General features: G+C 50.6%; 1 protein-coding gene across 1 annotated transcript; it reads right to left on the bottom strand.

Moving 5' to 3' along the window:
* Positions 1–361: 361 nt before the first annotated feature.
* Positions 362–6667, bottom strand: LOC141972948 (CDP-diacylglycerol--inositol 3-phosphatidyltransferase-like). The gene is given in 7 exon segments (XM_074931018.1): positions 362–435; positions 438–527; positions 1106–1187; positions 1271–1352; positions 3563–3716; positions 4719–4853; positions 6587–6667. Coding segments are annotated over 7 exon segments (648 nt in total). The 5' UTR covers positions 6633–6667; the 3' UTR covers positions 362–376.
* Between the last annotated feature and the right edge of the window lie 4619 nt (positions 6668–11286).

Genomic DNA, 11286 nt, shown 5'->3' with positions numbered 1-11286 from the left:
CCCCCCTTTTTTTTTTTTTTTTGGGGTCCCCCCTTTTTTTTTTTTATTTTTGGGGGTGCCCCCCCTCCATTTTTTTCCCCCATTTTCCCCATTTTTCCCCCCCCATTCCCTCCTCCCTATTTTTTTTTCCCCATTTCCCCCCAAATCAATTTTCTTTAATTTCTTTTTTTTTTTTGCGGGGGGGGGTCCCCCTTTTTTTTTTTTTTTTTTTTTCGGTGCCCCCCCCTTTCCTTTATTTATTTTCCCACACATTTTTTTTTTTCTCTTTAATTTCAACACCAAAACGTTTCCCACGGGGGGGGGGGGGGGGTGATTTTTGAGGTATTTTCCGGCGGTTTTGGGGCTGGGGGGGGGGGGCGGGATTTTTGGGGTGATTTCAGCGGATTTTGGGGCGCTCCGAGGCGTCGATGGCCGCCAGGCGTCGGGCCGCCCCCCCAGCTGCAGCAGGTTCACCCCAAACTTGAGGGCGGCCAAGGGCCCCCCCAGGAGGAGCCCGGCCCGGAACAGCCCCACCCCCCCCGGCCACACTGGGGGGGGGGGGGGGCGGGGTTAGAGGCTGCCCAGTAGCTCCCAGTTCATCCCAGTTGTCTCTCAGGGCTCCCCAATCCTTTCCCAGTGTCCCCCAGTCCCTCCCAGTTGCCCCCAATCCCTTCCCAGTTCCTCCCAATCCTCTCCCAGTTAGCCCCCAGTTCCTCCCAGTGCTCCCCAATCCCCTCCCAGGAGGTCCTAGAGCCTCCCAGTTAGGTCCCAGTCCCTCCCAGTCCCCCTCAATCCCCTCCCAGTCCCTCCCAGTCCCCCCCAATCCCCTCCCAGTCCCTCCCATTCCCCCCAATCCCTCCCAGTCCCCCTCAATCCCCCCCCAGTCCCTCCCAGTCCCCTCCCAGTGCCCCCCAATCCCCTCCCAGTCCCTCCCAGTGCCCCCCAATCCCCCCCAATCCCTCCCAATCCCTTCCCAGTCCCCCCCAATCCCTCCCAGTCCCTCCCAGTCCCCTCCCAGTCCCTCCCAGTCCCCCCAATCCCCTCCCAGTCCCCCCAGTCCCTCCCAATCTCCTCCCAGTGCCCCCCAATCCCTCCCAGTCCCTCCCAGTCCCCCCCAGTCCCTCACCGGGCGGCCCCTCCCCGAAGTGCAGCAGGTAGAGGCAGCAGTAAAACCCCTCGTTGCCGGCGCAGAGCAGGAACAGGAGGGGCTGGGTGTGGTGGGCGTGGTCACGAGAGGGGCGTGGCCACCCCCTTAGCCCCGCCCCCACCCCCTGGCCCCGCCCCCGCTCACCTTGGAGCCGTAGTAGAGGCGCAGCAGGGGGTGCCCCTCCCCCCCCACCGCCTTGTGGCTGGCTCCGCCCTCCAGGGTGGTGCTGGGGGAGGGGCGAAGGGGGCGGGGTCAGGGCAGGACACGCCCAACACGGCCACGCCCCCTCGCCTCCTCCCGGCGCTTCTGATTGGGTGAGATTTCATTCCCAACACCCCCCCCCCCCCCCAACCACTCCCGCAAAATCTTGGGGGTCCGATTCCCCCCCCCAGTTCCTCCCAGTTCAACCAGTGTCCGCCCAGTTCCCCTCCAGTTCCTCCCAGTTCACCCAGTGCCCGCCCAGTGCCCCTCCAGTTCCTCCCAGTTCAACCAGTGTCAGCCCAGTGCCCCTCCAGTTCCTCCCAGTTCACCCAGTGCCCGCCCAGTGCCCCTCCAGTTCCTCCCAGTTCACCCAGTGCCCTCCCAGTGCCCCTCCAGTTCCTCCCAGTTCAACCAGTGTCCGCCCAGTTCCCCTCCAGTTCCTCCCAGTTCACCCAGTGCCCGCCCAGTGCCCCTCCAGTTCCTCCCAGTTCAACCAGTGTCAGCCCAGTGCCCCTCCAGTTCCTCCCAGTTCACCCAGTGCCCTCCCAGTGCCCCTCCAGTTCCTCCCAGTTCAACCAGTGTCCGCCCAGTTCCCCTCCAGTTCCTCCCAGTTCACCCAGTGCCCGCCCAGTGCCCCTCCAGTTCCTCCCAGTTCAACCAGTGTCCGCCCAGTGCCCCTCCAGTTCCCCCCAGTTCACCCAGTGCCCGCCCAGTGCCCCTCCAGTTCCTCCCAGTTCACCCAGTGCCCGCCCAGTGCCCCTCCAGTTCCTCCCAGTTCAACCAGTGCCCGCCCAGTGCCCCTCCAGTTCCTCCCAGTTCACCCAGTGCCCGCCCAGTGCCCCTCCAGTTCCTCCCAGTTCAACCAGTGCCCTCCCAGTGCCCCTCCAGTTCCTCCCAGTTCAACCAGTGTCCGCCCAGTGCCCCTCCAGTTCCTCCCAGTTCACCCAGTGTCCACCCAGTGCCCCTCCAGTTCCTCCCAGTTCAACCAGTGTCCGCCCAGTGCCCCTCCAGTTCCTCCCAGTCCACCCAGTGCCCGCCCAGTGCCCCTCCAGTTCCTCCCAGTTCAACCAGTGTCCGCCCAGTGCCCCTCCAGTTCCTCCCAGTTCACCCAGTGCCCGCCCAGTGCCCCTCCAGTTCCCCCCAGTTCACCCAGTGCCCTCCCAGTGCCCCTCCAGTTCCTCCCAGTTCACCCAGTGCCCACCCAGTGCCCCTCCAGTTCCTCCCAGTTCACCCAGTGCCCCTCCAGTTCCTCCCAGTTCACCCAGTGTCCACCCAGTGCCCCTCCAGTTCCTCCCAGTTCAACCAGTGTCCGCCCAGTGCCCCTCCAGTTCCTCCCAGTCCACCCAGTGCCCGCCCAGTGCCCCTCCAGTTCCTCCCAGTTCAACCAGTGTCCGCCCAGTGCCCCTCCAGTTCCTCCCAGTTCACCCAGTGCCCGCCCAGTGCCCCTCCAGTTCCCCCCAGTTCACCCAGTGCCCGCCCAGTGCCCCTCCAGTTCCTCCCAGTTCACCCAGTGCCCACCCAGTGCCCCTCCAGTTCCTCCCAGTTCACCCAGTGCCCCTCCAGTTCCTCCCAGTTCACCCAGTGTCCACCCAGTGCCCCTCCAGTTCCTCCCAGTTCAACCAGTGTCCGCCCAGTGCCCCTCCAGTTCCTCCCAGTCCACCCAGTGCCCGCCCAGTGCCCCTCCAGTTCCTCCCAGTTCAACCAGTGTCCGCCCAGTGCCCCTCCAGTTCCTCCCAGTTCACCCAGTGCCCGCCCAGTGCCCCTCCAGTTCCCCCCAGTTCACCCAGTGCCCGCCCAGTGCCCCTCCAGTTCCTCCCAGTTCACCCAGTGCCCTCCCAGTGCCCCTCCAGTTCCTCCCAGTTCAACCAGTGCCCGCCCAGTGCCCCTCCAGTTCCTCCCAGTTCACCCAGTGCCCTCCCAGTTCCTCCCACACCGGCCCTGCCCATAACTAGGCCCCACCCACAAGGCTCCACCCCCCCACCCAACCCCCAGGGAGGGGCTTCGTCCCACTCGCCCCGCCCCCAGCCCCACCAATCCCCGCCCCCCTTCAGGCCCCGCCCCCAGGTCCAGCCAATCCCCCAAGGTTTAAGCTCCGCCCCCACCCCAAGCCCAGACCACGCCCCCACCCCTTCCCCCCACCCCTCCAACTGCCCCCTCCGCCTCCTCCCAGGCCCCGCCCCTCGCTGCCCAACCCCTCCCACTCGCATGCCACGCCCCCGGGGAGGCCCCGCCCACCAGTGCATGTGCAGCCAATGGCTGGCCACGTCCAGGGCCATGCTGAGCTGGAAGATGGCCGCCGCCCCCGGGTAGAGCAGGGCCAGGTTGACCAGGAGGCACATGGTGGAGAGGCGGTCGGTCAGCATGTCCAACATGGCGCCCAGCCGCGAGCCTGGGGGCGTGGCCAGGGATCAGACACGCCCACAAAAGGGGAGGAGCCTCGGGGGCGGGGCCACAACCCGCTGTGGGGCTGCGGAGTCGCTGTGGGGCGGGAGGAGGGCGGGGAATCTGCGCTGGGGTGGGCAAGATGGCGGCCAAGATGGCGGAAGAGGGTGTGGCCAAGGATCAGACACGCCCACAAAAAAGGGAGGGGTCTCGGGGGCGGGGCCACAACCCGCTGTGGGGCTGCGGAGTCGCTGTGGGGCGGGAGGAGGGCAGGGAATCTGCGCTGGGGCGGGCAAGATGGCGTCCAAGATGGCGGAAGAGGGTGTGGCCAAGGATCAGACACGCCCACAAAAAAGGGAGGGGCCTCGGGGGCGGGGCCACAACCCGCTGTGGGGCTGCGGAGTCGCTGTGGGGCGGGAGGAGGGCGGGGAATCTGCGCTGGGGTGGGCAAGATGGCGGCCAAGATGGCGGAAGAGGGTGTGGCCAAGGATCAGACACGCCCACAAAAGGGGAGGAGCCTCGGGGGCGGGGCCACAACCCGCTGTGGGGCCGCAGAGTCGATGTGGGGCAGGAGGAGGGCGGGAAACGTGTGTGAAGGTTGGCCAAGATGGCGGCCAAGATGGCGGAATTGGGCGTGGCCACATCAACCACACCCACAAAGGGGGTGGAGCTTCAAAGCGACACACCCAGACCCTCATTCCTTAAGCCCCGCCCCCTCCCCGACCCCCCCGCTGCCATCTCACACCCCTCCCAACAGCCCCCGCCCACCCCAAGCCCCTCCCACCACTCGCCACGCCCCCTCCCACTCACCACGCCCCCTCCCACCGCTCGCCCCACCCCTTCCCCGCTAGCCACGCCCCTCCCTTCCCCCCAACCGCTCCCCCCTCCGCCATTTCCTTCCCCCTTCCCTCCCCTGAAAGCCCGCCCCTTGCCCCCAAACCCCGCCCTCTGCCCCCAAACCCCGCCCCCTGCCCCCAGACCACGCCCCCTGCCCCCAGACCACGCCCACCCTGGCCCAGCAGCCGGGCCACGTGCCCATCCACGGCGTCCAGTAGCCCGCTCAGGGCGTAGCAGGCGGCCGCCGGCCCCGGCTCCCGCGGCATCAGGTAGAAGGAGGCGGCTGCCAGAGCCAATCGGAAGTAGCCTGAGGGCAGGGGGCGTGGCTAAGGGTCGGGGGGCGTGGCCACGCAGGAAAAAAGCGTGGCTAGTGAGACGGAGGGGCGTGGCCGCTGGGGAGGGGAGCTGTGGGGCCGATGAGGATGGGCTGGGGCCCTACTGAGGGGGCGTGGTCAGTGATATAGGGCGTGGTCAGACCTTGGGGGGCGTGGTCAGACCTTGGGGGGCGTGGTCAGACCTTGGGGGGCGTGGCTATTGAGGAGGATGGGTGTGGCCAATGGGGAGGGGAGCTGTGGGGCTGATGAGGATGGGCTGGGGCCCTACTGAGGGGGCGTGGCCAGTGATAGAGGGCGTGGTCAGACCTTGGGGGCGTGGTCAGACCTTGGGGGCGTGGTCAGACCTTGGGGGCGTGGCTATTGAGGAGGATGGGTGTGGCCAATGGGGAGGGGAGCTGTGGGGCTGATGAGGATGGGCTGGGGCCCTACTGAGGGGGCGTGGTCAGTGATAAGGGGGCGTGGTCAGACCTTGGGGGCGTGGTCAGACCTTGGGGGCGTGGCTATTGAGGAGGATGGGTGTGGCCAATGGGGAGGGGAGCTGTGGGGCTGATGAGGATGGGCTGGGGCCCTACTGAGGGGGCGTGGTCAGTGATAAGGGGGCGTGGTCAGACCTTGGGGGCGTGGTCAGACCTTGGGGGCGTGGTCAGACCTTGGGGGCGTGGTCAGAGACAAAAGGGTGTGGCCTCTGTGGGGCCGATGAGGATGGGCTGGGGCCCTACTGATGGGGCGTGGTCAGTGATAAGGGGGCGTGGTCAGACCTTTGGGGGCGTGGTCACAGAGGAAAGGGCGTGGCTAGTGAGGAGGGGCGTGGTCACACCTTGGGGGGCGTGGCTAGTGAGAAGGAGGGGTGTGGCCACTGGGGAGGGGCGCTGTGGGGCTGATGGGGAGGGGGCGTGGCCACTGACAGGCTGTGTGGTTACTGAGGGGGCGTGGCCACGCAGGAAAGGGCGTGGCTAGAGAGGAGGGGGCGTGGCCACGGAGGAGGGGCCCAGTGATCCCCCCAGTCCCTCCCAGTATCCTCCAGTCGCCCCCAGTCCCCTCCCAGTATCACTTCACGCCTCCCAGTCCCCCTCACTTCCTCCCAGTACCCTCCAGTATATCCCAGTCCCCTCCCAGTCCCCCCCAATCCCTTCCCAGTCCCTCCCAGTATCTCCCAGTCTGCCCCCAGTCCCCCCCCAGTGCCTCCCAGTCCCCCCCAATCCCTTCCCAGTCCCTCCCAGTCCCCCCCAGCATCCCCCAGTGCCTCCCAGTCCCCCCCAATCCCTTCCCAGTCCCTCCCAGTCCCCCACAGCATCCCCCAGTGCCTCCCAGCTCCCCCCAGTCGCTCCCAGCATCCCCCAGTGCCTCCCAGTCCCCCCAATCCCTTCCCAGTGCCTCCCAGCATCCCCCAGTGCCTCCCAGTTACCCCCAGCCGCTCCCAGCATCCCCCAGTGCCTCCCAGTCCCCCCAATCCCTTCCCAGTGCCTCCCAGTTCCCCCCAGTACCCCCCAGCATCCCCCAGCGCCTCCCAGTTCCCCCCAATCCCTTCCCAGTGCCTCCCAGTCCCTCCCAGCATCTCCCAGCTCCCCCCAGTCGCTCCCAGCATCCCCCAGTGCCTCCCAGTCGCTCCCAGTCCCCCCCAACCCCTTCCCAGTCCCTCCCCCAGTCCCCCCCAGTCCCTCCCAGTCCCTCCCAGTCCCTCCCAGTCCCTCCCAGTGCCCCTCACCGATGACGTTGGGCACGAACAGGAACACGTTCTCGGCGGCCGCCATCGCCGCCCCCCCCCCGCGCCGCGGCCCCTTTAAGAACCGGCCGCGACCACGTGACCCCGGAAGCAGCGCCCGCTGGCCCCGCCCCCTCGCCGCGCCGCGCATGCGCCAATCAAAAAAACCCTCAGCGAGAACCCGCCCCCCCCCCCTCCGCGCCAACAACCAATCAGCGACGCCGCCGCCTCGGGGCGGGGCCAAACGGCGCCGCGCGCTCGGCGGACGCAGCCAATCAGCGGCGGGGAGAGGCGGGACTTCCCGCGGTCGCCACGCCCCCCCCTCCCTGCGTGCCGTTACCGCGGCAACGGGAATAATTAATGAGGCGCGTTAATGGCGGCGGGGGCGGGGCCTGCGGCGTCCTCAGCAACACGCGGGGATTATTTTTAATTTTTTTTTTTTTTTCTCTCCGGAAAAAAAATAATTTCGGGCGAATTTTTTTTTTTTTTTTTTTTTCATTTTCGTCGATTTTTTTTTTTATATTTACCTCGGGGTTTTTTTTAAGTCGTCGTCGATTTTTTTTAAATTTTCCGTCTTTTTTAAAAAAAATAATTACCTCGATTTTTGTTTTAATTTAGGGCGAGTTTTTTTTTTTTTTTAACTTACGGCGATTTTTTTTTAATATTTAACTCGATTTTTTTTAAGTTGACATCGATTTTTTTTCTAGTTTCCGTCTTTTTTTTTAAACAAAAAGGACGTCAGTTTTTTTAAACTGGATGGCGACTTTTTTTTCTTTTTTAATTTACGCGATTTTTTTTTTTAATTTACGGCGATTTTTTTTTTTTAACTTACGACGATGTCTTTTTTAAATTTACGGCGATATTTTTTTAACTTACGGCAATTTTTAAATTTTTTTTTAACTTACTGCGATTTTTTTTTAATTTACAGCGATTTTTTTTTTAACTTACAGCGATTTTTTTTTTAAAAGTTTACAACGATTTTTTTTTTAATTTACGGCGATTTTTTTTTTTTAATTTACAGCTTTTTTTTTTTTTTAAATTTACGGCGATTTTTTTTTAACTTACGGCGATTTTTAAATTTTTTTTTAACTTACTACGATTTTTTTTTAATTTACAGTGATTTTTTTTTTAATTTACAACGATTTTTTTTTTTAATTTATGGCGATTTTTTTTTTTAAATTTACAGCGATTTTTTTTTTAATTTACGGCGATTTTTTTTTTTAACATACGCGATTTTTTTTTTTTAAATTTACGGCGATTTTTTTTTAACTTACGGAGATTTTTAAATTTTTAACTTACTGCGATTTTTTTTTAAATTTACAGCGATTTTTTTTTTAACTTATGGCGATTTTTTTTTTTAAATTTACGGCGATTTTTTTTTAACTTACAGCAATTTTTTCTTTTTTTTTTAATTTACAGCGATTTTTTTTTAACTTACAGCAATTTTTTCTTTTTTTTTTAACTTACAGCGATTTTTTTTTTAAAAATTTACAACGATTTTTTTTTTAATTTACGGCGATTTTTTTTTTTTACTTTACAGCTTTTTTTTTTTTTTAAATTTACGGCGATTTTTTTTTAACTTACGGCGATTTTTAAATTTTTTTTTAACTTACTACGATTTTTTTTTAATTTACAGTGATTTTTTTTTTAATTTACAACGATTTTTTTTTTTAATTTATGGCGATTTTTTTTTTAAATTTACAGCGATTTTTTTTTAATTTACGGCGATTTTTTTTTTTTAATTTGCAGCAATTTTTTTTTTTAAAATTTACGGCGATTTTTTTTTAACTTACGGCGATTTTTAAATTTTTAACTTACTGCGATTTTTTTTTTAATTTACAGCGATTTTTTTTTTAACTTACGTCGATTTTTTTTTTTAGCTTCTGCCCATTTTCCTTAACATTTCCGACGCCTTCCCCTCAAACCCGTCGATCCTTTCTCTCGCTCACCTCCTTCTACTTTCCATTTACGTCCGGTTTTCCTCCGATGGCGTCGATTGGTTTCTCCATTTACGTCAATTTTCTTTAAATTGACCCCGAACAAAAAATTCTCCAGAGAGTTTTTAATTTCCGGCGCCTTTTTTCTAAAATTTCATCGACTTTACATTTACGTCGATTTTTTGGGGGGTTAAGGCCGATTTGAACCCCGCGACCCCTCCAGCAGCTCATCCCGGTTTTAATTAACGCTTTCATTTCGCCTCAAGGAACGCGGGGGGTCAAATTTCGATTAATTTAAATAAATTTCAATAAATTCTAATAAATTTTAATACATCCCAATAGATACTCACAAAATTTAATAGATTTTAATAATTTTTCCGAGATTCTAATTCTTTTCACCTCGCATTCGCTCGATGTGACATTTAACGTCCGGTTTTTTGAATGCTCATTTGCATTAATTTCACTTTCCATTTCAGTTTTACAAAAATTTCCGTTTCACGCCCCGTTGCCGTTAAATTCTCATTTAATTTCCACCCGAAATTTCCATCCGGCTCCAGAAATTTTCATTCAAATTCCACAAAAACGTCAAAAAAAAAAAAAAAATTAAAAAAAATTTTCGGTTTTCACTGAGATTTGTGAGGAATTTCCAACAATTTGAATTTTCCGTTTTCCAGAAATTTCCGTTTGACAAGAATTTCACCTCGAGCTTAACCGCAATTAAATATTTAAATTAACCTCGGCCGATCCATTTACAAATTCACCTCGATTGAAAAAAAAAAAAAAAGAATTTTAGGTTACAAACGGGAATGAATGTTAATTAAGGAAAAATTTCAAATTTAAATCGATTGAAAAATTAGAATTTTGGTTTAAAAATTGAAATTAATTTGCATGAAAAAAAAATCAAAGTTTTAATTGATTCCAAGATTTACACGAACTGGTAATTAAAAGTTGAAATTTTAAAAATCAAATTTTGACGCAAAAGTGAAAATTAATTTTGATTTAAAACTTGAAATTAATCTTGGAGACTTCAAATTGTAATTAAGTCAAACATTAAAATGGATTTTAACACTGAATTTTAATTAAAAAATCAAATGCTGATTGGTTACAAAATTAATTTTAATTAAAAAAAACCCAAATGCTCATTGATTACAAAATTAATTTTAATTAAAAAAAATCAAATGCTGATTGGTTACAAAATTAATTTTAATTAAAAAAAATCAAATTATAATTGGTTACACAATTAATTTAAATTTAAAAATCAAATGCTGATTGGTTACAAAATTAATTTTAATTAAAATTAAATGCTAATTGGTTACAAAATTAATTTTAATTTAAAAATTAAATGCTAATTGGTTACAAAATTAATTTTAATTAAAAAAAACCCAAATGCTCATTGAGTAAAAAATTAATTTTAATTAAAAAAAATCAAATGCTGGTTACAAAATTAATTTTAATTAAAAAAAAATCAAATTATAATTGGTTACACAATTAATTTTAATTTAAAAATCAAATGCTGATTGGTTACAGAATTAATTTTAATTAAAAAAAATCAAATGCTCATTGAGTAAAAAATTAATTTTAATTAAAAAAAATCAAACGCTGATTGGTTACAAAATTAATTTTAATCAAAAAAAATCAAATGCTGATTGGTTACAAAACTAATTTTAATTAAAAAAAATCAAATGCCGACTGCTTAGAAAATTAATTTTAATTAAAAAAAAATCAAATGATAATTGGTTACAAAATTAATTTTAATTTAAAAAATCAAATGCTGATTGGTTACAGAATTAATTTTAATTAAAAAATCAAATGTTCATCGATTACAAAATTAATTTTAATGAAAAAAAATCAAATGCTGATTGGTTACAAAATTAAATTTTAATTAAAAAAAATCAAATGCTGGTTGGTTACAAAATTAATTTTAATTAAAAAATCAATGTTGATTGATTACAAAATTAAAAATCTTATTTTAATTGGAAAACCGAATTTGAATTGATCAAAACATTAAAATTTCGCCCGAGAAGCTGAAATTCATTTGAACTAAAAAAATCGAAGTTGAATTTAAGAAATTAAATTTCATTTTGATTTCAAAATCATTTTGTCCAATTCGAATTGAATTAGATTAAAATATGAATTTTGTGATTTAATTTTTAAATTAAAATTAATGCGGATTAAAAAAAAAAAATTAATCGGCAACAAAATTAAAACGAATTTCTACTGGAGTTGAAATTTTAATTTTTAAAAAAAATCGAATTTTCATCGATTAAAACGTTCAAATTCTGATTGAAAAGTCGAAATGCATTTTAAGGAGAAAATTAAATTTCATTAATTTCATTAATTTCATAATTTCATTAATTGCGAAATGAAATGATTTGAAAGGTGAAATTTTGATTAAAACATCAAATTTTGGATGAAAAACCTGAATTTTGATTTTTAAAATTTGATTTTTAACCCCGACGACTGTAGCGGATTAACAAAATTTTTAAATTTAAAAATCCAACCGAATTTTAATTAAAAATCGGATTTTGATCGATTAAAACTTGAGCTGTAATTAAAAAAACTCGAATTAAAACGGAGGGCAAAATGCAAATTTTTGTTAAAAAGCCGAAATTTTAACGAAACCTTCCGATTCTGAGTGGTTGAAAAACGCAAATTAATTTGCGATTTAAACAGCAACGGGAAATTTTAATTTAATTAATATTAAATTAAATATTTAATTAATGAATTAAACACGTTAAAATAAATTAAAATAAATGAAACAAATTA

This window comes from Athene noctua, chromosome 37 (assembly GCF_965140245.1).
Source record: "Athene noctua chromosome 37, bAthNoc1.hap1.1, whole genome shotgun sequence".
Lineage (NCBI taxonomy): Eukaryota > Metazoa > Chordata > Aves > Strigiformes > Strigidae > Athene > Athene noctua.
Note: the sequence above shows the minus strand (reverse complement) of the source record. Positions and strands in the feature narration are given on the sequence as shown.